The sequence below is a fragment of the Erythrolamprus reginae genome, chromosome 5, assembly GCF_031021105.1.
Source record: "Erythrolamprus reginae isolate rEryReg1 chromosome 5, rEryReg1.hap1, whole genome shotgun sequence".
Classification (NCBI taxonomy): domain Eukaryota; kingdom Metazoa; phylum Chordata; class Lepidosauria; order Squamata; family Dipsadidae; genus Erythrolamprus; species Erythrolamprus reginae.
Window position 1 is genome coordinate 49,801,188 of NC_091954.1, and position 27,118 is coordinate 49,828,305.

The window sequence follows — 27,118 nt, forward strand, 5'->3', positions numbered from 1 at the left end:
AGGTCCTAAAGGTGGTTTTTCAAGAGGTAACTGGACTTTCTGGTTTTTCTTTCAAAACTTTCACTTCTTATCCAAGAAGCTTCTTGGAAATATCTTCAAAGAAAAACCAGAAAGTCCAGTTGCTTCTTGAAACAGTACCTTTGAGACAACCATCACTTGGATGATTGAGAATCTCCATAGACCTTCACTTCCAACGTTAAGCAAAGTTATGCAAAGAAATTTCTAGTAAGTTTTCACATCAGCCTAAGCCATAATGTAGTTCCTAAACTGGGCTAACCCTGACAATTTTTAAGCAAATCATGGCTTTGTGCCTAACGTGATTCTATTTCTTTATATTCCATATCTGTATCTATACACACAAAAAGAGCATACGTTACATTTTTATTACAAGGAAGTCCCAGCTTTATAATCCCTGCCTGCAGGCAAAGTATGATGCAACCTTGGATTGCCTGAAAGGAGTATCGGCATTGTTTTCATTTTTAATCATGCTGAGCAGTTTAATTTTCCTCTCGAATACAGGAAGCGTCAGGATTTATTTTTTTTATATTATTTGCTATGCACCCAAAACCTAAAAATAACCACAAGCTTCCTTCTTGACTTCTATTGCCGAAGAGGGACTGTGTATAGCCTAACAGAATAGACAGCAGAAAACGATCTTCTGTAATCTCGTCGAACAGTTGCAGGAAGCACAACTGTCCGGAGAGCCACAGCGCCCAAAACGGACGACCCGCCATACTGACAAATCAGCCGCGGCGATATCACGTGCTTGATCAACTCACTTCCTATATACTGACAATAGGAAAATAGAAAGGCTACTTATCTATGGTTAAATTTGTGACAGACCGGAAGCCCCATTAAACATACGTCCGATGAACAACGTGTCCCTTGGACCTTCCATTCCGGCTTGAAATTACTCCGCCAAGGTTTCGTTTGGGTTGGGGCTGCTGCGTTAAAAAGGCTCGGGTCTCTTAATGGCCATGGCGAGCAGCAACAGCAGCCTGACGGAGACGCCCCAGGTTGGCTGGGATGTTCCTGCCGGCAGCCCCCGCATCTCGGTCGCCTGTTCCTGGAAGTGTCCGAGCGATCTGGCGAGGGTTCTCTTCGTCGTCCCGGCGGGAGAATTCGATGCGGAGGAGCTTTCGGAACCAACCCAGAACGGGTGAGAAGGGTCTTTTGAGGCCGGGAAGGAAAGGGGGATGACAAGTGTAGCTTACGGTCGAAGAGTGACCTGGTGATGTCGAGGCCTCCAAACCAGGGTGGTTGAGTAGTTTTTTCCAGGCTCACATTTCTGGGTTCATGAGCCCAAGGATAGACTGAATGCTGTAAATCTCGGTTTATGGTTTACCTGGATGTGTAAATACACGTGGGGATTGCTGGTTAAACCAGGCTTCCATTTAAAACAATTGAAATAGGAGGACTGGATTTATTCATGGTAGTAAATCCGGGGTTAGGAATTGGGGGCGGGGAAACAAGGTGTTCAAGATGTTCTGGACAAATTTTGGAGTTTTCTGGTGCCCCTTCCTTTCCCCAACATCTTGGAGCAGAATTACTGAAAATTAACTGTATATTTTCTCCCCCCCCCCAAACCATTCCATTCCCACTTGCTAACCTCAGATTAAGTGCCATGAAAAAAATCAAATGTCCAAAATCGAATTAATTTGTTTTGAATTGAGCCTTATTGTGTGGAAGGGGAAAATAATAGTACAGGGGAAGTTGGGGAGATATAGCAAGAAACAAAGAAATAAATGAAAGGCAGAAGATAAAAGGAAAAGAATTTGAATCAAATCTACCATAGCTTACATTTAATGTGTCATGCCCAAACACTTCTGTGCAATTCATCCTGGCTTCTGCTGCGCCCATTCTTTCATTGACTTTTCTTGATGAACTTTTCTTTTATGTACACTAGAGCATGTGCACCAAGACAAATTCCTTGTGCGTCCAAACACACTTGACAGATAAAATTCTATTCCATTCCCTATTCCCTATTCTAGTCTTACACTTCTCTACCACCCTCTTTCTGTGTTCTCACCACCTGCATCCAGTAACTTTCTTGGGCTTACCTTTCTTCTGGGTCTGTTTTATCTTCCTTTATTGATTTAATTCATTGTTGGTCCTCATTCATTCTATATATAGATAGTCTTTATTTAATGACCACTCATTCATAGAACAAAGTTATTATGACACTGAATCAGGCAACTATCACTGGCCCTCATTGTTGTAGTATCCCTACGGTCCTGTGGTTTCAATCTGGGCTGTTGGTATCCTATTCACAATTAAAATGGTTGCAGTGTCCTCTGTAGCATGATTACCATTTGCAACCTTCACTCCTGGTTTCTGACTAACCACATCAATGGGGAAATATGGCAGCAAATGGCAATCGTGATATTACACCTAATAATATGGAGGATTTGCAACAACTGCTGTTTACACTGCCATAGTAAATTGGGGCAATAATGTGACATTGCTTTTTTATGACTATGTTGCTTAGCATGGAGTTTCTAGTCCCAGCTACTGTTTATTAAGCATGGACTACCTGTGTAATCAAACCATCTCAACATACTTGTTTAATATTGAAGACTCACTTTTGTATTCTATTCATATTCACCTATTTCATTATTCTTTCTTGGCTGTGAAAAACTCCAGTGCATTTTCTAAAGTAAACTAGACAGTTTTAAACATATTAACACACATACACAAAATAAATCTTAATCCATCTTTATTTCAGCAAAGCATATATGCACATACTCTAACCCAGTGTTTTTCAAGCAGTGTGCCGTGAGACATGGTCAGGTGTGCCATGGGGAAATTAGAGAATGCTACAAAAGCCACCTAAGTCACATGTCAGCCCCCCAATGAGGGTGAGGCCGTGCTTTCTTAACAACTCCCCTCAAGCGGGAGTGGCAGCTGGCATGTCCAACCACTTTTCAGAAAGGAGAAGCGAAAGGCCGAACCTCGGGAAAAGTCCCATGGGATTCAGGAAGTGTGCGTGATTGACAGAGGCACAGCTCAATAGGCAATCCCCCTCAGCTTTCCCACCCCTCTCCAACCATGGGCGGGGGTGGAACAATGGGAGGAAAAGGAGATGGAAGCAGGAAAATGACAGCAGTGTTGGCAGCAGTGGCGGCTTTAGTGGTGGCTTCGGGCGGCGGCTCGCGGCAGGGCACGGTGCCCATAGCCTGCTTCCCCGCGCTGCTCCTACTTGTGATTCTTTCATCCCTGTGTGAGTCTCAGGCCTGTCGTATTGGGCGGCTGTGGAGCTGGGAGGGAGGGGACAACCAAGGGAAATGCAGATGGAAGGAGAGGCTACTTCCTCCTCGGAGACCTGCCATCCTCATAGCCAGACCTGGTGTGTGCCGGAGGTAGAGGAGGAAGACCAGCACTAGTTTGCCTGGGGTGCAATGGGCAGGAAAAAGAAGAGTGCCAAGCTGGCCGATGGGCAAAAGGCGAAGGGAGTGGAGGGCAATGCTGCTTTTGTAGGATGGATTGGAGGGTTGGGTAGAATGGAATGGAATGGAATAGAATAGAATTCTATATAAATATTATACCCCCGCAGAGGGTGATATACAAGGCATCACAATGCATCACAATGTTATCTATATTGTATATGGCCTCCTGAAGGATCATTATTATTATTATTTATTATTTATTGGATTTGTATGCCGCCCCTCTCCGCAGACTCGGGGCGGCTAACAACAATGATAAAAAACAACACGTAACAATCCAATTTAATAAAACAACTAAAAACCCTTATTATAAAAACCAAACATACACACAAACATACCATACATAACTTGTAATGGCCTAGGGGAAGGAATATCCTAACTCCCCAATGCCTGGCGACAAAGGTGGGTCTTGAGTAATTTGCGAAAGACAATCTTAAAGAGCTCAAATCTCTATATACACCATCAAAACAGACAGAACCAAGGCCCCTGCACCCAGCTGACACTATAATATGTACTGTGTTAGAGTGTCATTTTGTTTGGTCGTGTGCCCCAGGATTGTGTAAATGTAAAAAATGTGCCGCGGCTCAAAAAAGGTTGAAAATCACTGCTCTAACCATTGTCCTTCACCACAGACTACTATCTCATTTATGTATATATATTCAGATACATAAATATCTTCCTTTACTTTTCCAAGTAAAAAAGGTAGAAAGCATGAAATGGAAATAGGATGAGAAGCGATGGCTACACAGGAAGAAAAAGAAAGAAGAAACAAAAGAGATGAGTAGGAGAGGATAGAATTGACAGGGTAGAAAATGTAGAAGGTCAAGGTTTACAGTGAAACAGAAAGAAAAACTGATTCTGTCCCTAGAAAATGAGGACTGTAGAAAAAATATTTGGAATTTATGGCTAATAGCATCTTTCAGTTATTTTATGTATGGACACCATACAGTTTTTGCTCTCAAGATTCATTTTCTCTCTTTCAATAGTCCATGCTTCTGTTTTCTGAATCTAAATTCAGCCTCTCTCTTCAAAGGGTAGGAAAACACACTTCTTACTTCATGTAACTGCAATAAAGCTTAGAAGAGGTACCCATTTGAATGCCTACGTAATATTTTAGCCATGGGATAAATATTTTCAGATTTTTGTCATGTACATTTGAAATGTTTGATTCCCAGAGGTACTGATGTTCAACTGAGTAACTTAATATAACCTTTCTCCCTTATTTAGTCAGAATATTGCCACTCTTGAAGGACAAATAAATGATGATGGTGTAGCTCCCTGTTTGCTCTACTTGCACTGTGATCCATGTGGAACTGAAGAAATTGTAAGTCTAAGTATTATAAGTGAAGCAAGGAACATGGAAATGTACATAGGAGATGAATACTATGGAACTGGAAGGGGAGAGCAAGCATTTACCATCAAACATGGCAGGTCGGTTGTTTTGTCTTTTCAGCATTTATTCAGTCAATAATATAATATGGTTATATTAAGTCAGATAAGATTCCAAAAATTATATACTCAAAATATTTTAATATTTATATGTCAGTAATGTGGATTGATCGTTTTTTCTTCTGCATTTTTATTGGTATGTAGATTCTGTTTTGCTAATGTAATGAAACTGAAAGGATCATATTAATATTTGTTAGAACATTTTTGAAAGGTCTTCCTCCTACATGGCATTGGACCAGATTACCTCTGGAACCGCCTGCTACCGCACGAATCCCAGCAACCGATAAGGTCCCACAGAGTTGGCCTTCTCCAGGTCCCGTCGACTAAACAATGTCGTTTGGTGGGCCCCAGGGGAAGAGCCTTCTTTGTGGCGGCCCCAGCCCTCTGGAACCAACTCCCCCCGGAGATTAGAACTGCCCCCACCCTCCCTGTCTTTCGTAAACTACTCAAGACTCATTTATACTGCCAGGCATGGGGGAGTTGAGATAGCCCTTCCCCCTAGGCCATTACAAGTTATGCATGGTATGTTTGTGTGTATGTTTGGTTTTATAATAGGGGTTTTAGTTGTTTTTTATTATTGGATTGTACATGTTGTTTTTATTATTGTTGTTAGCCGCCCCGAGTCTACGGAGTGGGGCGGCATACAAATCCAATAAATTATTATTATTATTAATTATTATTAAAGAAATGTGTTGGGATAGCAGGAATATAATAGATGTGATATTAATAATAGAGATAGAGATCTTAAAGTTTCATTTCATGGAAGAAAAAAGGATTATTTATACATGCTCAAATTATATAAGAAGAGGATAACTCTTAAAGCTAAGTTGCTTCCAAGAAGTTTATTTAAAAATAATCCTGGACAGAGCTTTAATCATACATGGATGACTAACTTTATAACATTTATTTTTGATACATTTTTTCCAAATAGTTAAAATAAACTAAAGTTCATTTTTGGAGTCCCTGCTAAGCATTAAGCTTTTTCCTCATTACAATTTTCTCAATCATTTTACTGTAGCTTTGAATGTCTACTTCACTGCTCTTGTGATTTTTTTGGGTGGGAAAAAACCTTCAGTGAAATTCAGTGAGTACAATATTTGATAGAGGTACCCTGTGTTAATACTGAAGTACAGTGTTCCCTCAATTTTCGCGGGGGATGTGTTCCGAGACCGCCCGCGAAAGTCAAATTTCCGCGAAGTAGAGATGCGGAAGTAAATACACAATTTTTGGCTATGGGCAGTATCACAAGCCTTCCCTTAACACTTTAAACCCCTAAATTACCATTTCCCATTCCCTTAACAACCATTTACTCACCATTATTACTGGTATTCACCATTAAATAAGACACTTAGTGATCCTGATATTTATAAACATAATTATTAACAATAATTATTTTTTTTGTGATAACAACACCGATTGGCCTAGATTTCAGCCAATCAACAATGGCAGACGAAAGCTTGGTGATGTCATTGGGAGGGAAAAACCATGGTATAGAAAAAAAACCAGCAAAGTATTTTTCAATTAATATTTTTTGAAAAACCGTGGTATAGGCTATTCGCGAAGTTTGAACCCGCGAAAATCGAGGAAACACTGTACTTGCTATGCACATAGAATTTCTGGATTGTGAGTGGGGTCTTTAGCTTTTTTTGCTATGTTTAAATAACTGTTGGTGTTATGCAAATTGCTAAGAAATGTAAGCACTATTAAAAGTTTCTAATATTTGAAAATGTAGTAGTTCTGCCTGGTTTATTTGGACAATACATAAATAGCATTTTGAAAAAAAATCAGTATTTCTTGTATTTTTCTTAATGGAAAACTTTTATTGATGTAGCAGTATAAAAACTTTACACTTTCTTTATTTTACTTTTTTCTAGCAGTGGTGACCAGATTTCATTATACAAAAAGTATCTTAAATTGGAGTGCTCCACGGTTTCTTGTAAGATTAAGGTAGGTTATTTATAAAAAAAACCTCTTAAATTTTCGGCTCATTTTTAAAAAGATAGTTCCAGCAATTTTACAAATTATTCAAAAGAGGACCTTTGCAAAGCATGATAATGTGTAAAGGACTACTCCTGAAAGCACTAAAACAATTGTCTTGCAACTTGTTTCAAAACTTTCTCCAGCTATCTGTACATTATGTGTATCTGGATACACAGGCAACACCTCTGAAACTGCAAATGAGGCAGGTAGACATGCATACCTGCAAACTGAGACAATATTTGAAGCAGTTGTACAGGCTTTCCAGTGATAGAGCTGCTTTGAGAAGAGATACGCTTTATAAAGAGCCTCTGTTGAATGCTTTACACAACTCTGATGGTGATAAATAAAATTATTGTGTTCTCTCCTACATCTTGGAAGTCATAAAATGAAGATCATTTAATCTGTGATATTCCAGACATTTTGATTATAAGTAGATTTTAATTATATCTCTCTTTGTAAAAAGGGGATTTAGAGATGGAATAAAAAGCAGTAGAGCACAAGTAAACTATGATAGGGAGACAGATTGATAATTTTTAGAAGCATTGTAGTTTTCCTTGCCAGTTGCAAACATGAAATAAATATTATTATTATTATTTATTATTATTTATTAGATTCGTATGCCGCCTCTCTCCGCAGACTTCTCATTCCCGTGCTTTCCTGTTTGTACCCCAAAACATTCCTTAATTTTAACCTCCATCCCTGGCCAGTGAGACTCAATACGTCTAGCTAATATAAAATTGATTTAGAGGAAAATAGAAAGAGGTTCATTCAGCATTATTCTCAATTTTTCAGAAAATAAAAGGTCAGAAACTCATGTTTATTGACATCATGAGCAATTTGTCCTCAAAGGTTCTATAAGATGTAAGCTTGGAATCACTAGTGCAGAATCAAGAAATTAGTCCTTGAAATTGCAACAAACTTTAATACAACTAATATTTTGCTTCAATCTAGTCTTATTATTAGCCTAGGCTTATGTTTAGTTACATCAGATCTATTATTTACATCAGATCTATTATTAGCACCTGCATAAAGTTTACCATGAGAGTTAAGAGGAGACAATTAGAAGCCATTTTTAAGAGTGTCTTAAATTAATTGAATTATTTCCTCAATTCACCCGAATTCTGTTTTCACTAGCTATTGTCCATCAGTGAAAAACAAAGAGTACTCATCAATAAAATCATAGTACAAGTCCAGTCAACCTGTGCAAAAACTCTGCCTAGTGTTACATTAGGATCAGGAATAAACCTAGATAAAGTACAAGCTATAATGGAATCAATGGGATCCAAATTATCACCAGGGGCACAACAACTCCTAGATATGGTTCGTTTTCAACAGAAGGTAAGTTACCATTTGCAAAATACTGTCCATAAAATGTCCTTTTTATGTGCAAGAAATAGAAGGGACTGTATAATGTGGGATATTTGTATTCTCAACTTGTATATTACTTGTGTGCTGTTAATAACTGAAATAAAGGTAGGTTTTGCCTTCTTTCAAATGTCTCCTACAAAATGTAATTGCATACAGAATTTCTATTTATAGCTTTTCTTTTCAGACTAATTTTGTGGTATTTTGCTTAGTGAAGATAGATAAATATATAACAACAAAGTTGCATCATTGGTTTGGAAATGCAGGGTATATATAAATTGAAGTTATATGACAACATGTGAGCCTTCCAATTAGACGCCAAAAGTAGATAAGCTCAACTTTGCATAGTACAGTGGTCCCTCAATTTTCGCGGGTTTGAACTTCGCGAAAAACCACGGTTTTTCAAAAATATTAATTAAAAAATACTTTGCTGTTTTTTCCCCTATACCACGGTTTTCCCCGCCCGATGACATCATACGTCATCGCCAAACCTTTGTCCGGCTTTAATAAATATTTTTTTAATAAACTTTAATAAATAAACATGGTGAGTAATAATCTAAATGGTTGCTAAGGGAATGAGTTTAGGGGTTTAAAGTGTTAAGGGAAGGCTTGTGATACTGTTCATAGCCAAAAATAGTGTATTTACTTCCCCATCTCTACTTCACGGAAATTCGACTTTTGCGGGCGGTCTCGGAATGCAAACCCCGCGAAAATCGAGGGAACACTGTATTTCGGGTTCTACCCGAGTCCAGAGTTATAGTTATAAAGGGGAAAAATGAACTAGGGGATGGCAAACAATTTCCATATTCTTGCCAAGAAAAATGAACTGATGATTCATGTAGTCATAACTATGTGAATGGTAGGTGTCGTTTGAAAAGTAGATAAATCATTAATTATCATGATTCTGGATCAGTCTAGCAATGAAGCAAATAACTCTGAAAATGCAATTCTATTCTTCTCTACCATTGTTACTCTCCTTTTCATTTGTCTTGTTCATTCCACATTTAGCACAATGTGCATTTCAGATAACACAAAACCAGCCTCCATTGATACTTTCGCCTTGAAAATTCCAAACTATTTATGTCCTTCTATCAAAGATTAGAGTCAAACAAAGCCAAATAAAATATTCTGAAACAACCTGTTAGGCAGAGACAATCAAATCTACACAACTCTGAAGAATTCCATTAACTACTTTCTTGTTCATGCTTTTTTTAAAGGATATTGGCAGTATTCCAATATTCAAGGGGGATTGCCCTTTGCCCTGTTATGCCCAGATAACAATTCCAGACCAATTCCCTGCTTGGTTCCTCCCCTGGATGAGTGAGTTTCTCTCCAACATAGCCAGGGTTAGTAGGAGACAATGGATTGAATATGGAGGAATTTCAGAAAATTGCAATGCATTGAGCAAATAGTTTTTCTATAAGGGAATATTCATCAGTTCAATGTGAGTCTGCAATATACAAAGAGATACCATTGAGATTAGAAATTGTACAATTATTTTCTTGGATTATAGAGTATATCTAATTAATAATACCATATATTTTATATCTAATAGAATGGAGTTTCTTTTGGAAGCAAGTTACAAACCATCTTAGGAGGAAATGGATTTGTGTGTGCAAAAAATCATCCCATTAGTGGATTGAAAGAGGCATCTGATTTTGAAAATTTAGACCACTTATCCAATGGACCTTCTCTTTTAAAAGCTAATTTGGTAGCTAAAACCGTTGCGGAGGATTTGAATGCACACTCCAAGATAACCAATCAGGTTACTGGTAATATATTTGAATTCTCTGGACATCAGCCTTGTTCTGTACATTCTGAAAGTGACTGTAAAAGGTTGCTGGCATTATTTTTTCAAAAACAAGAAAGTGAAAATTCAAATATACCTAATTCCACATTGCTGCTTCCACTTCTTCAAACGGTATGTGGTCAAATAGATCGTCTATCCATAGATGAAAAGGATAAATGCTGTGAAAACAAGTTTGCTTCTCAGAAAGATGGAATACAAACTGTTAGGTGAGTTTATATGGAAAAAAATTATCCATTTTTAAAATTGGTCTCAAAATGCCTCTTTGAAAAAGTAAGATAGATTTTATCAGGCAGTTGAACTAGGTAACTGTTAACGAAACCTTTCATCATTGCGTGAGTTTGAATTTAGCTGGATTTTTTAATACATTAAAGTTGATATGACTCAAATTGCTAATTTCTGAATGGTTCATTTTCCGTAAATCTTTGCACCTTAATAGCAGGAACCATAGAAAAGATTAATCAGTTGAATCTGCAAGTTAACTGAGCAGTTATTTTCTGAATATCTATTGGTTCTCTAAATTATCTCTTTAAATCAGTATCTATTTAAGATACTGACATGAAATCATGGAAAAGAAAGATATTTATTTACTTATTCAGCTTATATGAGCATTCTCTTATCAAGTAATTCTGAGTAGCACACAGTGTTAAGAACATGAATTAATACATCACTAACAAAAGCCAACAAACTCGTAGAAGCACACTATAGCATTACAAAAAATCATATTGAAACGTGAGTGTCCTCTTACAGTTCTAATGTAATATAATGATTATCTTTACTCAAATGCTAAAAAAATGTACGCACCAGTATCCATTAAGGGTCTATAACCATATTTTGCTTGCCAGAATTATTTATTTATTTATTTATTTATTCAATATTTATGCCGCACTTCTCCTTAGACTTAGGGCGGCTTACAACATGTTAGCAATAAGCACTTTTTAACAGCCAGCCTATTGCCCCCACAATCCAGGTCCTCATTTTACCCACCTTGGAAGGATGGAAGGCTGAGTCAACCTTGAGCCGGTGATGAGATTTGAACCGCTGACCTTCAGATCCACAGTCAGCTTCAGTGGCCTGCAGTACAGCACTCTACCTGCTGCGCCACACCGGCTCTATTTGATTGACTTAATTTAATAAATCATCTAAATTAACATTTAGAAACACACATTAAAGATTTATAATTATTAATTATGTGTACTATTAAGTAGTGTTATTTTTGAAAGATTTTCATATTTTGATTGCTCATATTTTGCTGATGTATTTGTAAAATTCATGCTAGTTTAGGTACATAATTTATACTTTTGGATAGCATGGATCAGTTTTTGGTTGTTTGCATTATTATTATTATTGTTATTATTATTATTATTATTGTTGTTATTATTATTTTGCAGTTTAGAAGAGCAGCATATTTGTCTGTATTTGGAAAAGCTCATGTCCAAAAAGATTGACCTGACAGAGAAGAGATTAATGGATTATATTGACCTACGTATGCAAAAACTTCAGGAACATGTTGATAATAAACTTGCTGCAGTGATGGATTTGGTTAATAATTTGCATATTGTTTCTCAAGAATGTGGTCCTTTGAAAGAAGAAAACATAGATGGGAAGAGGTAGGAAATATTTATAAAAATCAAATACCACAATATCTTTTATAAGGCCGGGTCTGTATTTTACAAACTTTTTGCTTCTAAGCTTGTAAACATTTACATCTCAGACTTTCTACTTTTTCTGTAATTTTGCAAGTATTATATGTTAATGTTAATTGTTATACATCTGTAATGTGCAAAACAAGTATTTTTTACATTTCAGAGTATTTTCTACATCTGCTTAGGATCTATTTATTTGTAACTATTTAAAAAAATAGTTTTGGGCAGGATAAAGTGTCATACTAAATTATTTTGAACCATTCTAAAAGTGTTTTATGGCTTTATCAACATTTAACAATATTTTTATATTTAATATAGGGTAATTTCACATAAAATAATTAAATTATATCCATTCATTCTTGATTCTAAATTAATCTTCACTCTTAGAAAAAAAGCAGATTAATTAAGGGAAAGAAGTAATTGACATGTTCTGTATCTGTTCTTGTTATCCATGTAGAACTTCTAAATATTTTGAAATGTATTTGCTCTGATATTATTTTGTATATCTCTATTTGACAGCGGTTCCTGGGTAAAGATTATACATATGATGAATTTTTGCAGTAGACTAAAATGATTTCTGATAACTATTTTTCCTAATATGATTTATTCATGTACACTTTTCTTTCAGTAGTTTCCTTGAATGTTTGTGTATAAATATATAAACAAAGAAGGTTAAAGAGTTTGCCTAAAAATAAGTTTCACATGAAGGGGTTCATGGAAGGAGAATATTCCTGGCCATTTTCTTCCCTACAGCCACCCATGTCTCCTGAAAAATTCACCAGAAGGAAAAGGTGGGGGAAGAGAAGAATTGTATTTATGACCATAAGTTTCCTCAATTTCAATTTTCTTTTTTTGGCATCTGATGTGTATGTGTGTTTTGTAGTTGACTGTTTCCCTTCCATATTAATTTAATGCTGTTTAATTCATTTATTTTAATTGAAATTGTCCTTTTAAGGGAAAAATAATGGAAAGACAACAGAATATTCCATTCATATCACTGTAGATGTGAAACAGTCAGATGAAGATCCTTGTTAGTTACTCAGTTTCTGGTATCTGTATCTGGTTTCTTGAGTGAAGAGACGTTTTGCTGCTAGACCAACCAGGAGTACTGTGTTTGTAGCCAACACAACAAATGCAAGGATATATAGGATTTGGGGCTGTGCGTTAAGACTTCCTTCTGGATAAACTTCACTAGAAATGGCTGAATGTAAAAAACAGAAGACAAAAGGAGGTTAAGGTCTTTACAAATTCCCAAATCATGGAACAATACTTTTAAAATAAAATCTGGAAAATTGTTGGCTATAAATTTCCTTTTTTTTAAAAAAACAGTATTTTGATTGATTAGGTAGAAATGGAGTACCGTTAGTTCTGCTGGTCTGCAGTTTGGCGGTAGCATGCTTTGATTGCTATTTATAATACTGAAAGTATTCTTAAACAATTCCCAACGAAACCTGTTAAATCTACTGATGTAGTCAACTCCAAGAAAACATTCTCACCTGAGCGATCCATGGGACTTTCTTCTCTTTTGAGTTTGATGGGTCCAATCACTGCATTACCTTTCCATTTGTAGGAGGAAATCTCCCTCTTATGCCGAGAAATGCAACTTTTTGTGCAGCGAGAATTCAAATCTTTGCTGTCACAAATTAAAACTTCACACTGAAGATAAACTGATGGGTAATGTTGTAGAAATCTGAATGATCTGAACCTGAATCTCCCATAATGCTCAAGGATGGGATAGGCCATAAAAGAGTCATCTTTAGCACAGCTAAAATAGAATATTCAGATTATTTTAGAATGATTAAAATTTGAACTTATATGCATTTATATGTTAGCAGTTAGACTTATATACCAGTTCACAGTGCTTTACAGCCCATTCTAAGTGGTTTACAGAGAGTAAGCATATTGCCCCCAACTATCTGGGTCCTCATTTTACCGACATTACATATTATGCTTACCAGAAATTGCTTTCTAAAAGTTCAAGAATGGGTGCTTTTAAGGCAAAAAAACATTTCAATCCTATATCTATTTCTTTACTTTCCTTTTGCACAGACTCTTTCAATCTATAGTTAGTTCCACTTACATTCTGTTCAGAAGGTTACGTATGTGTTAGTCTGTTGCATATGTAAAATAAAGCCATTATTACAATTTATATACCTGTAATTAATCTATCTTATCAAATGCCTGGAGTCTTGTGAGACTATTAAATATATGTAAAGATGGAACACACAATGAAAATGAAGTAGTACTTAGATGTCATTCAAATACCTTTAAATAATTAAGAAATGTATGCAATATGAAACGTTTGTCCTAGTTCTATTATGGAATTTATATCAGTTCCATGTATTGTAATACAGTTCAGTTTATTAGTTACAGTCAATCCTAATGGTAAATTAACAGTGAATATACTTACCCAGTTTTAACTAAATCGTAAGTTGGTGATTTAGAATTAAGATCTGGAGTTGCAGTGCAAGTATCCACAAACACTACCAGATTTGGGTCAGTAGAATGTAGGCTGATCTGTGCATAGAGCATTTGGTTCAAGTCCACAAAGTAGGGAGTTTCAAATATTGGTTTGGAGAAGGAGTCTGTTTCATAGAACGACATGCTGAGATTGTATCTACCTACACTTGTTGTGTTGTCTAAATGTTCACTTTCTGTTACATACACAATTTCTACCGTTGAATTGTTTTCCATTATACATTTTGCAAAAATTTCAACTTTCTTTTGGCGGGTGATCACAACGCCCGCTGGCAGGGCAGTTACAATATTGCTGTATGAGATGCCTTGACCTTCAGTCTGCCAAGGAAAGAAAAGAAAGAAGGTGTTTTTAAAAAGGTGCAATGTTTCGGGAGACAGAAAAAAATGTTTTTGAGCTACAGATACATCATGAGTCTCATGTTTTATAATCTCTAATAAAACTATGCTTAAGTATTTTGTTTAAATGTAACAACCAGTAGCAATGAAATCATATATGATAATACATTGAAGATTGAAAAGTAGAAGCCTTCTCCAATATCAGTTTTTTTGATACTACCACTTTTATCATATGAAAACCAAGAAGGTATCTTGAAAACCAGCATTTGAATTTTGTAAAAAGCACAGGACAGTTAATGAAGCAGGACATTTCATGCCAGTAAAAAAAAAACTACAAAGGAAACCAGTGAGCTGTATGCAGTCCAGTTACAGCTTTTATCTCTAGTTTCAGGATTGTAACAACTTTGTAAGTTCCATTAATTTTAGTGGGATCTGGTGTAAATGCTCAGTGTCCTTTGCATCCTGTTTGATTTATCCATGTGCTTCCAACTTTCTCTGTACTGTCAAGGGATTTTTTAAAAAAATTCACTTACTTACAGCTCTGATAGTGTTCTTTTTCATATCTGAATGGTGTAAAAAGCGGAGTACAGAGATATATAACTATATTGGACTCATTTTTGGGAGTCCTTGGAGAAGGGCAGCATATAAATCAAATAAATAAATAAATAAACTTAAGATTGCATGCCATTGATATGGTTAGACCTAGGGATAATGTATGTTGGAGATGACCAAGTTAGAAAAGAACTTAAATACAGGATGCAAAAATTTGATAACCACAAGTTGAAAGAAACAAGTACAATATGGAAAATTCACTGCTGCCAACTAGCCTTATTTGAATTTTTTCAGTCCTTATTGGAGACTACAAAAAGCAGCTACAGCTTTGGAAAAAATAAATGAACTTACAGCAAGATGAATGTTACCTTTTTAATTGTTCCACAGCTATTGATTGGAAAAGAAAATACCACTGGGTTGTAAGAAACAGGCTTGCATGTTTGGTCGTTCAGATGTAAGAAACTTGCATTATAGTTGAGCGAAACCAAGAAAAAATTGCTGAGAGTAATTGTCATCCTGTCTGAAGAACAACTGAGAGATGCTAACGGGAAAAGAAAAAAAAATAGAGTAATCTCAGGAGTAATATAAAAAACTCTTTGTCCTAGGAAGAAGTACATAACTTCTATTGCAAGTGAATTTGAAAGGAGATGCTAGAAGTGATAAAATTATTTTGAATGAAAAAGAGATAATTTTTTTCTTTTTGTGTCATAACACCAGAACATCTCTGACAAGTAGCATCTAAACAAGACTTTGGTCTTGTTTGAAAAAGCGAAGCAATGTTAAGTAGGTTTGTATATAAATGGGAAACCTAGTTCTGTGGCAAAATACACTGCTTAAAAAAATAAAGGGGGATAGTTAAACAACACAATATAACTCCAAGTAAATAAAACTTCTGTGAAATCAAACAGTCCACCTAGGAAGCAACACTGACAATCAATTTCACATGCTGTTGTACACATTCAACTTTGTACAGAACAAAGTATTCAATGAGAATATTGCATTCATTCAGATCTAGGATGTGTTATTTGAGTGTTCCCTTTATTTTTTTTGAGCAGTATAGTAAAGTAAAACAAATAGAAATATGACTATTATAACTTTGGAAATGTTTTGAGTTTGAAGCACTTCCAAAATGGTAAAGAAAAATATTAAAATTATTTCCTTGGTTGTAAGCTAGATGTTAGCATATGATATGATACATTTCTGAAATGTATATTTCATCTTCTATAACAGCTGCTTTGTAAAAGAGTAAAAAAATATGGTTCAAGGTAAGCATCATTGTTCTGTGTATGATGTTATAATCCTACAGGCAGAGATTCCGGTAAAGCTCAGTGTTTTGACCATGTGATCTTTATAGACTTTCTCATAATTGCTGCATTTTGAACTAACTAGCAGTTTTAAAAAGTGAAAAACCCTCCTCTAAAACATATGTTAGCTGATGTTTTAATTGTAAATTGTAATTAGCTGTATGTAACCTAGATATTTGTTATTTGGATTGTCTAAATATTTGGTTTTAACTTTGACATTGCTGTGGCAGCTATATCAATTTGTATAAATAAATAAATGATCTTGCGTGTCATCAGACATATATAATTATAGTCATAGTGTAGGGGTACTGAGTGCTACTTTTCCGTGATGGTTGAGGAAACCAAGAGATTGTGAGTTCTAGTCCTTGGGCACAGAGCCAGCTGAGTGATTTTCGGCTGGTCATCTTAAGCCCAAGAAACAACAAGCAATAACAAATCAATTCCAAACCCGGTCAAAGTCCTACAGGGACTTGTTTACATGTTATCCCGGAGTCAACACTGACTTGAAGGTGCAAATTAAATAGTAGGAGTAGGAATCTTTGGTGATGGATAGTTTATCTGTGTATTTATGACTATTTTAAACTAGTCATCACTTGAAATAAGAACAAAATCCTTGCCATGTTTCCCAACCTATAAAAGATGTCATGAAGCAGATTTATATACAAGACATCATTGGAAGAATCTATCTGTATTTTGTATTTCCTTTCCATATCAGTAAAAATCAGCCATTACAGCCTCATTGAACTTACTGTTAGGTTGTGATATTTGTGTAGTTGTGTAGCGAGCTGAAAAGCCCCTGTAAGAATTAGCATAGTCAGTAGACATCACAATTGTCATAGTGTTAGACGAAGACTTAAATGTTGGAGCTAAATAACCGCACAGTTTTTTGATTAAAGGAGAATTGGACGTTGGACCATCAAAAATGGCGAGAAAATCAAATCTGCAGTGGTCATCTGTTTCTAGCCTGGACACAAAGAAAAACAAGTTTTTTTATTACTATTATTTCTCAAGATCTTTTCTCCATTATCTTCATTTATCCTTAGAATAACTTTGGTTCAAGTTTCCCACCCGCCCCCAGTCCTAGTTTGGCAGTCTTAACTTATACTCCATGTTCTATGCCAGATAATACCTTCTTGAGTTTGTGGAACTAGCTTTCATACGTGTTTTGATGCTGGCTACAGAAGCTAAACTGATTGGATTTCGGCAAATGTTTCTGAACTGTATATAATCAATTCATGAATCAATGTATTATAGTGATTATTATAAAATAGGGGACCCAAGAATGAATGAAAATAGGAAATAAACACATTGATCCAGAAAAGGGTGATGGCCAAATATTAGTTTAAGGATAAGCATATTGTAATTGTTTTGTCTAAAATTCTACTTTCTGTATTGAATGATTTTTTTATTGGGATGCCATCATATAATTCTTCCTATTTTTAATCTTGAATCTTATTTTAGCATTTCATACTCTGACCAAAATTTGAAACACACATATAAACCAAAATGTACTTACAGTATGTCGTTGAAAATTAAATTTATTTGGGTATATGGTTCTGTTTCTATATGCCAGACACAATATGTAAAGGGTGGGTGTTTCTTAGGATAATTCGGGCTGTGGAAAGTTCCTTCTGGGCCATTTAAGTAACCTCCGCATCTGGCTTTAGAAAGATTTTAAAAAAACAACACCTTTATCAGTATGCAGAAAATACAACATCGATTGCTATTCTTCCTGTTCTTATCCTCTGCCAGTGGAAAGATTCAAGCTGTTCAGAAATTATGCAACTACCTTTAGAGTAATCCTTAAGGTTCAAGTTTGGATTTTTTAAAGATTATACACACAACATGGGATTAATAGAGCTTCCACTAAATCTGTGTGCGGCTGATAGAGGAATTGGCCATAAATGGATTGAACCCACTGTGAGTTAATACCTGTGCACAATTGCTTGGTATTCAGTTATCACACAACCAGTTGTTAAAATTTATAGTCACAGTCAGAACAAACCATAAAACAGTTGATGCAAAATGTCGCACTGCTTCCCACAGTCACATAATCACATTTTGGACACTTCGCAATCTGGTCACATTTACAATTAGTTGCCTAGTGCCCAGTAATAATGTAATCATTTGTAAGCTGCTCTGCTGGCTCCTTCCGGGACTATATAAGGAAGCTGTCGGGAAAGGTTACAAGTATCTCAGGGATTGCCACAAAGAAGAGGGAGTCAAGTTATTCTCCAAAGCAGGGGTCTCCAACCTTTTGGACCTTGGGGACTACTAAATTCATAATTTTAAATCCCGTGGACCACTAATATAATCTGTCTAATGACTGGCTTGATGGGCATGGGTAGATGGTCATGTGACTGGATGGGTGTAACCAACTTGATGTCACTCACGCTGAGAGGCGCCTCGCCATCCTCTTTTCACCCCTCCTCCCTGTCACTCCTTATCTGCCTGCCTGGGCTCCTTAGGGTCCCAATAGGAAGCAGTTTTTGGAGCTAAGCAGTCAGCACAAGTGTTGGCAAAATGGGTGACTCAGATCAAATTGGATCTGACTGAGAAGGAGGCTCAGCAGAACTGTGGATTATCAGCATAGGCTTTTCAAGCAGAGAGAAGATCTGTAGTAGTGAAAGGCCAGGTGTCAGTGCCTGGAGGCTCAGCGGACTGAGATGGTCAGCCAGTTTCAGGCCATGATTCAGTCCCACTGGAACAAGGTCCTCTGGCTCTTTGCCACCAGCGGCCTTTCTAGCCTTCGCCCAGAGCCCCACACCAGGAGGCCGAAGCAAACCCCAAGTCAGAACTTCTGTCCTTTTCCAGCCCACACAAAAAGACTCTGAAGGGAGAGACTCTGCAGCCACACAAACGTTCATTGCATGTATCTGCCCCAAGGGCCTGTAGTTTGAGTTTATATTGCACTGAATCAGGGGTTTCCATCCTCTGATTCAGTGCAGTATAAAAATGGCAAATTTTCTGCGGACCACCAAAATTTTCTCGCGGACCACCAGGTGGTGACCATTGTTCCAAAGCACTCGAGGGCAGGACAAGCAGCAATGAATGGAAACTAATCAAGAAGAGAAGCAAGCTAGAACTAAGAAGAAATTTCCTGACAGAACAATTTGCCTGCAGAAGTTGTGAATTCTCCAAACTTGGAAGTTTTAAATAAGAGATTGGGCAACCATTTGTATGAAATGGTATGTAGGGTTTCCTGCCTGAGCAAGGGGTTGGACTAGAAGACCTCCAAGGTCCTCTCCAATTCTGTTATTCTATATCAGTGATAACGAACCTTCTTTTCCTCTGGTGCCGAAAGGCCATGCAAGCGCGCTATCACACCTGCATGAGTGCCCACACCCATAATTCAGTGCCTGGGGAGGGCAAAAACAGCTTCTCCCACCCCTCTGGAGGCCTTCTGGAGGTCAGAAATGGTCTGTTTCCCACCTTCTGGTGCGCCCAGTAGGCTCATGTTTGGCCCTCCCCAGGCTTCAAAGGCTTCCCTGGAGCTAGGGGAGGGTAAAACTGCCCTCGCCCATCCCCCCGTAGGTTATCTGGAAGCCAAAAACGCCCTCCCAGAGCCTCTGTGTGAGTCAAAAATCAGCTGTCCGGCACACACATGAACACTGGAGCTGAGCTAGGGCAACAGCTCGCGTGCCACCTGTGGCAGCCATACCATAGGTTCACCATCACTGTTCTATATTCTAAGTGGTGGAGATGTTGGGTTTGAGGTCCCCTCCACATGCTGCAGGAACAGACTTCAGATCTGGTAAAAATACTAGAGAATACCTGCATTCCAAGCCTTTGGTGTTACTTCCCTATAGAACAGTGTTTTTCAACCAGTGTGCCATGGCACACTAGTGTGCTGTGAGACATGGTCAGGTGTGCTGCGAAGCTTAGCAAGAGAGAGAGAGAAAGAAAGCAAGAGAGAGGAGAGAGAAAGAAAGCAAGAGAGAGGAGAGAGAAAGAAAGAAAGAAAGAGAAAGAAAGAAAGAGAGAAAGAGGGAGGGAAGAAGGGAGAAAGAAAGAGAGCAAAAAAGAGGAAGGAAGAGAGAAAGAAATAGGGATGGAGAGAGAGAGGAAGGAAGGGAGAGAAAGAGGGAGAGAAATAGAGCGAAAGGGAGGAAGAGAGAGATAATTTTTTTGTCCAAACTTTTTTTACCACTCCCCCCCGCTCAATGTGCCCCATGATTTCGTATATGTAAAAAATGTGCCGCAGGTCAAAAATGGTTGAAAATCACTGCTCTAGAAGGATCCAAAAGGTTCCATAGAGAAGGGGGAAATAGTTATAATAATAGCACTCAGACTTAACAGTACTGCTTTATAGTTATTTACAGCACTCCCTTAAGCGGTTTTCCAGAGTCAACATATTGCCCCCAGCAATATGGCTCCTCATTTTACCCACCTCGGAAGGATGGAAGGCTGCGTCAACCCTGGGCCAGTCAGATTCAAACTCCTGACAGAGAGCAGAGTCACCCTACAATACTGCATTTTAACCACTGCGCCACCCTTGCTCTGCCATTTGCTAGAACACCAGCTATACCCCCGTCCCCGAATTTGAGGTCTATTCTACAAGTAAGTTGATAGATTTCCCTTCCAGAGAGGAACGTCTTCAATGTGTTGGAGGAATGAACTCCAAATTCTATAAAAATGTTAGCAAACCCCAGCATTTTCATAATCACTCTCCCTGGTGGGGTGGAAGAAGGCCTGGTCCCTCTCCCAACGACTCTGTATAACAGTTTGCACTGTAATACATGAAGCAGTCGTGGCATCTTGGTGACCGCTTTAGCTCAACGACCAAGATTTTAAGCCAAATTGTGGTCATAAGTGAAGGACTACCTGTAAGGTGGAAATCTTTCTTTCTGCTATTGAGTATAGACATTGCGTACAGACTTCTTCAAATTCTCTGTGCTGAAGCTACTTTTACTTCATTTTTAAACTCTTTTCAATTAAGAATTCATCGTACCTATGAAAAGCTAAGTGCAATTTTTATAGTTTCGAACAATTCCAAAAAATGCGTCATCGATCATTCTATTCTAAAACTGGTAACCTGAACTCCCAGGTGATTCTGGATGGAGATCTCCCTCCCATCTTCTGTGGACGACTTACGTGTATCTGGTGAAATATAGTAGTAAAATGCATGGATCTTTCGTGTAAAATCTGTGGAGCCTGTTGATATGCGAAACGTTAAAGCCGAGGTTGATGAGTGAAATGCTGAGTCTTGAGTATGGCATATTTTTCCTAAAACAGATGAATTAGTTGAGGGACCGTCATATATTTCAATATATTCTTCATCACATGAGGACAGTGGGCTAAATCTAAGAGAAAAAGAGAAGATTGGTTTTTTTCTATGTTAGTATTAATGAAATCCCCTGATTAAAAAAAACAGTAGTGCAAACTTATGATTATCGAAACTAAATAAAATATTTGCAGTAAACTTCCATTATAGCAGTACTGCATCCCCCCCTCCTGCAAACGTTACAAAAATAGGATCTCCAAATCCTGGTTTCATATAATTGTGTCCTAATTCTGCTCTCTGAGTCCTCCACCATGGAAAAAAGAAAAACATCCTATAAAAATGATTTCTACATGGGTAGTTCTCAACTTATGACCATAATGGATCCCAAAATTTCTATTGCTAAGCATGACAGTTGTTAAGTGAGTTTTGCCCCATGGTATGACTATTCTTGCTACAGTTTTTAAGTGAATCACTACAGTTATTAAATTAGTAACAGTGTTATTGAGTGAATCTGGCTTTCCCTTGTCAGAAGATTACAATAGATGATCAAATAACTTCTCCTTTTAGCTTTACTTACAATCTTTGTGCCAACCCGGTTTCTTATTTCTGTTAACTCCTTATGTTGCTTATATCTGAGCCAGAAATGGCAAAACTAGGACATTGGGGTACCCCAAGATTGTTCTAAATGAGGGCTGAAAGATAATTCCCTCCCCCTCTCTTTCTCTCTGTTTCTCTGTCAGAGAGAGAAAAGAAAGAAAGTGAGAGGGGCAGCAGTCAAGTTAGGCATTTTCTAATTTTTTGATACAGTCTCCCAATGGTGCAGTGTATATTGGAGGTAGTGATCTTTTGGGAGCTGCATGCAATGAAATTTCATTTTAATGTACAGTAGAACCTCTGGTCACGACCATAATTTGCTCCATATCTTTGGTTGCAAACAGATTTGGTTGTAACCCCAACTTAATTTTGGAAATTTGGCACTTACCCCACAAAAAAAATGGTGCGTAAGGAGAAATCGTCTATGGGACGGGGGAATTGAATTTTTTGGTCAGAATTTGATTTGGTTGAGGTCAGAATCGTTTGTGACCAGGGGTTCTACTGTATGCTGATAAGCATACTTTCAAAGTGACAATAAAGTTATTTTAAATGTAAGCTTAAGTAAATGCTCCCTCACTGCTGATCATTTCTTGTTTTTTCCTAATGCTCCCCAGGTGGGGGTTGCAGCTCCTGCTGCTACCGGTGTGCTGTATGCACAATTTCGGATGTCTGGCATGTGCGATTTTGCTTCTACGCATACTCAGGAAGCAAAGTCTCACAAGGGGACGTGCATGCACGAGAGATTTTGGTGAAATCTCGCACACGTGCGCATCCTCTTGCGACATTTTTCTTCCTGTGCATGCACAGAAATAGAATCTCACCAGGACGTGTGCGCGTGCACGCCAGAGACCCAAAGCTATGTGCACAGTTCCGGTTTTACAACCAGTGCAGCATCTTCATCCATACCGGTAGGAACCCGATACTGATGGTACCCCAGGCTAAGTTGCTTTGGTTTTTGTATGTTGTCCTTGGTGTATTTGTGTGCATTTATGGCTTGTGTGTTTGCATATCTTCACATCCTTTTTGCTTCTTTGGTCTATACGGCTAGATTTAATAATAGGATAAAGCTGAAGTAGTTCTATATTAACACTGTATGAATATACAGTGGTACGTCTACTTAAGAACGCCTCTACTTAAGAACCTTTGTAGACAACAACTGAGTGTTCAAGATTTTTTTGCCTCTTCCCAGGAAATTTGAGAATGGCATGAAGACCCAACCAGTTTCCTGCCATTTCCCCTTTAATCCCGGCCATCTCGGGCTTTTCTGGGCTGCCAGAGGAGCCTTTTGGTGGCGCTTAAGGAGGCTTTGGCAGTCCAGAATGAATGGAGTGTTTTCCTTTCTCTGGCTGCTTGGAGAGGGAATAAACCTCTGCCAGCACCCAGAGAAAAGAAACACTCCCTTCGCTCTGGGCAGCGACTGTCCTCCTCCTCCTCCCACTCAAATTCAGAGCTTTTGTTTCTTTCCTAACGGGTTTGCACGCATTATTTCCTATGGGAAAAATTGCTTTTACTTAAAGACTTTTCTACTTAAGAACCTAGTCACGGAACGAATTAAGTTCTTAAATAGAGGCACCACTGTATTTTTATTTTCTTCAAATGTCATTCATTTAATCATTATGTATATTCTTGTCTGGTTTTATTAGCACTGTTATACTTGTACATCACATGGTCGGGTTGTTATATTTAACCAATAAAACATTTAAAAACAAAGTTTTGTTTTTTGTCTTTCCAAATTTTGAGGTAGATCTACATTTTCTATTGACCTCCAAATCTGATTTCCTCACTGACTATATAATTCCTTAAAAAACCTTCTCCCCTCTCTTCTCTTAATCTCACTCTCTAGTTAAATTGCCATTTCCAAGAATCTTCTTGTTGTTGTTGTTGTTGTTGTTGTTGTTATTATTATTATTATTATTATTATTATTATTATTATTATTATTATTATTAGATTTGTATGCCGCCCCTCTCCGCAGACTCCAGTTAGTGTTACTTCCAGTTAGCGATTTAGTTCAGATACCAGTTGCTTATCCAATTTATGATTTTTCTGGCATAATTCATAGGAAGAATACTTACTCGACGTAGGAAAAAATTAGTCGAATAGTTTGATTTGTTTCCTTTTCTCCCTTTATTTCCCAGATGCAATTTTCACTTGCGTTGAGTTGAATTGGCATAGCTTGATAATTTCTTGTCAGTGTTTGCACACATGTTGTATTCCGTTCTAGAAAACCAGCATTAATCTCAGTAAACTTTTATAGAGGAATTTTGTCTGAAGACTTTTGGAAATTACTTACATAAATGTAGAATTCCTATAAAAACATCTAAATATTTACATTTCCTCACTGAAAGTAGTTGGTGGACTGAACCTCTTCAACCTGTTTATGTTTTCCTTTCAATTATACCTGGGGTTTTTTTGTTAATTTTTTAATTATCAATGTTTTAACTTTTTAATATTTTAGTGAACTTGTAAGCCACCCAGAATTGTTCGACAGTGAGATAGGTAGCATATAACTTTAACAGGTAAATAAAATTTAAATCGGTGCATTACACTTTGTCTTACAAAAGAAAAAAAAAGTAACAATTACAATATTTTTATAAACTACAGTAATGTCAGTAAGAGAACTTACTAAATGCATAACATTTTGAATTTACAAGAGTGAAGACTATACTAAAAATATACTTTCATAATTTAGGCAAAATTGATTTCGAAGCCACTGTGCATTAACTAGATATGTGTATTAGTTTAACTTTTAATCTAGTTTTGCATACCTTGTAATTCTGCCAGATTCTGCTCAGCAAAACTCAAACCAAAGAAGAAAGACAAGAAGATTGCTGCAGAAACATAATGCCTGAGTCCAGACATTTTGCTGTGAAATTGTTAATGCCTTTCGACACCTTTTATATCTCTGCTTATTTCATAATCAGTAATGTCTGAGTTTGGAGATATACGTGAGAAAGAAACAGGTGCTAACATTATGGATTTTACATACTATAGATTTTTTTTAAAGACCAGAGTAATCTATTTAAAGTTACCATGTAATGTCCAAAAAGCTGTTTTATCATTGTTTGCTTTAGTCGTTCAAAATCTATAGGTCTACAATTTTGTAGGGGACCAAATCCTAAAAACTCAGAGAGATTAAAAAGTCTGAAAACAAATTGTGTGTTGATCCAGATTGTTGGTTGAACTAATTTCTGATGCAGATAGTTCTCGACTTAACAACAGTTTACTTAGTAACTCTTCAAAGTTGCAATGACACTGAAAAAAGTGACTTATGACCATTTCCCACACTTATGACCACTGCACCATCCCTATGCTCATGTGATTTACATTCAAACTCCTGACAACTGAGTCACAGTTGCAGTGTCCCATAATCATATGATTTACATTTAAACCAAAGAGTAAATACAAAGAGTGCTGCATGATAAGGGAATAAATCAAATTAAAATGTTTATTTAAGCCAAAGTATAATTGCCTAATTGTAAACTTCATTACTATTTGACTAAGTTTCTACAATTATAGGTCAAGAGTTCGTAATGATCAAAATTGACTATGTTTTATTAATACACCACAGGTAACACTACCGTACAAGTGTACTAAAGGAGGCTGCCAATGAGACAGCCGAGGAAGAGAGGGGATGTGTACAGTTTTGTATGTGTGTTGTTGTGTATATGTCATTTATATGTAAATAAAAATTATTTTTAATAAATAAATAAATAAATAAATTATTGACAACTGATTCATATTTATAACCGTTGCAATGTCCGGGGTCATGTAATCCCTTTTTACAACCTTCTGACAAGCAAAGTCAATGGGGAAACCAGATTCTGATTGAAAAACACTGGCTTAATGTTTCCTCTTATGCAATATAAAGCAGGCTTGATGCATGATAGCAAATATTCAATTTCTCATGCTACTGAAAGACAATGCAATACTTAAAGTTGGTTGCGCGAGTGAGTCTCCCTTGCTGTGGAGCTGCTTCACTTTGAAGATGCTTTCATAAATGACAGGAAAGGGAATGTAGAGTTCATCTTGGGGAGAAATGAATCAGCCTTTAAAGGTTGTGTGGGAGTAGGAAATTATAGAACAGACCACACTTTCCTGTAATGGAGGCAAGCTTGAGGGGGGAAATGCTGAAAAAAACCCGCTTTAAATTTGTTTGGTGAAACATAGACAAGTTTTCAAAATTCTGTTAGACTATCTTGTTGCGAAAAAAGCACACTAGAGCCATGGTGGCACAGTGGTTAGAATGCAATATTGCAGGCTAACTCTGCCAACTTCCTGCTGTTCAACTCTCACCGGCTCAAGGTTGAGTCAGCCTTTCATCTTTTGAAGTTGGTCAAAATAAGGACCCAGATTGGTGGGGAAAATATGGTGATCCCATAAATTGCTTTGAGACGACTGTAAAACACTGTGAAGCAGTATATAAGTGCTATTGTTATTGTTATTCCTGGAATGTCTGCAATGCCTGGTTCTTGACCTGCTTATCTCAGAAAGCTGATGCTACTTTTCTTTTAAAAAAATCTATGTCTTTAGTTCCCACAATGTCCTAGCAGCTGGCCTTTGGCTACAATAGCTTTCTGCAATGCATGAATACTAAAATTGACAAAACTGGGGGGGAGGGACTACGGAAATCAGTATCAAATATTATTATTATGGCTTGTCATGAAATCAGGCAAATGATGAAACTGGATTTGGCTTCTTTAACCATTTGCCATTTCTATAATACCAACATATCTAATCAGCAAAACCCAAAATCAAAGCTTCATTTTTTCCTCAAGCACAAAATCCAAAAACAGTTTCTTAGGGGAAACAAACTTGATGGGTTCTTTTCTTTAAACAAAACAGTCCGTTTAGCCATCTCTGCTAGCTCCATCAACTTTTGCAGCCATTCGTCTGTTGTGAGAATCAGTGTCCCTCGATTTTTGTGCATAAAGTAATCTTG

General features: G+C 37.2%; 2 protein-coding genes across 5 annotated transcripts; one reads left to right on the top strand and one right to left on the bottom strand.

The window, feature by feature from the left end:
* Positions 1–869: 869 nt before the first annotated feature.
* On the top strand, positions 870–25,198 carry C5H10orf88 (chromosome 5 C10orf88 homolog). 4 transcript variants are annotated; one of them, XM_070752550.1, is made up of 7 exons: positions 870–1,159; positions 4,671–4,874; positions 6,767–6,839; positions 8,007–8,210; positions 9,793–10,253; positions 11,436–11,654; positions 24,961–25,198. In XM_070752550.1, the coding sequence occupies exons 1-7, from the start codon at positions 972–974 to the stop codon at positions 25,019–25,021; spliced, it is 1,410 nt and encodes a 469-aa protein (XP_070608651.1). In that variant the 5' UTR covers positions 870–971; the 3' UTR covers positions 25,022–25,198. The 4 variants fall into 4 exon arrangements, with proteins under 4 accessions (XP_070608651.1, XP_070608652.1, XP_070608649.1 ...); XM_070752551.1 differs by lacking the exon at positions 24,961–25,198 and adding an exon at positions 12,210–12,996; XM_070752548.1 differs by lacking the exon at positions 24,961–25,198 and adding an exon at positions 12,444–12,996.
* On the bottom strand, positions 12,722–24,861 carry CUZD1 (CUB and zona pellucida like domains 1). Its single transcript, XM_070753896.1, has 9 exons — positions 24,856–24,861; positions 24,252–24,424; positions 21,455–21,663; positions 17,877–18,021; positions 17,110–17,324; positions 15,425–15,597; positions 14,101–14,486; positions 13,187–13,455; positions 12,722–12,891 (listed from the first exon to the last, which is right to left on the bottom strand). Exons 1-9 carry the CDS (start codon positions 24,859–24,861, stop codon positions 12,722–12,724), a joined length of 1,746 nt encoding a protein of 581 aa, XP_070609997.1.
* Positions 25,199–27,118: the final 1,920 nt, after the last annotated feature.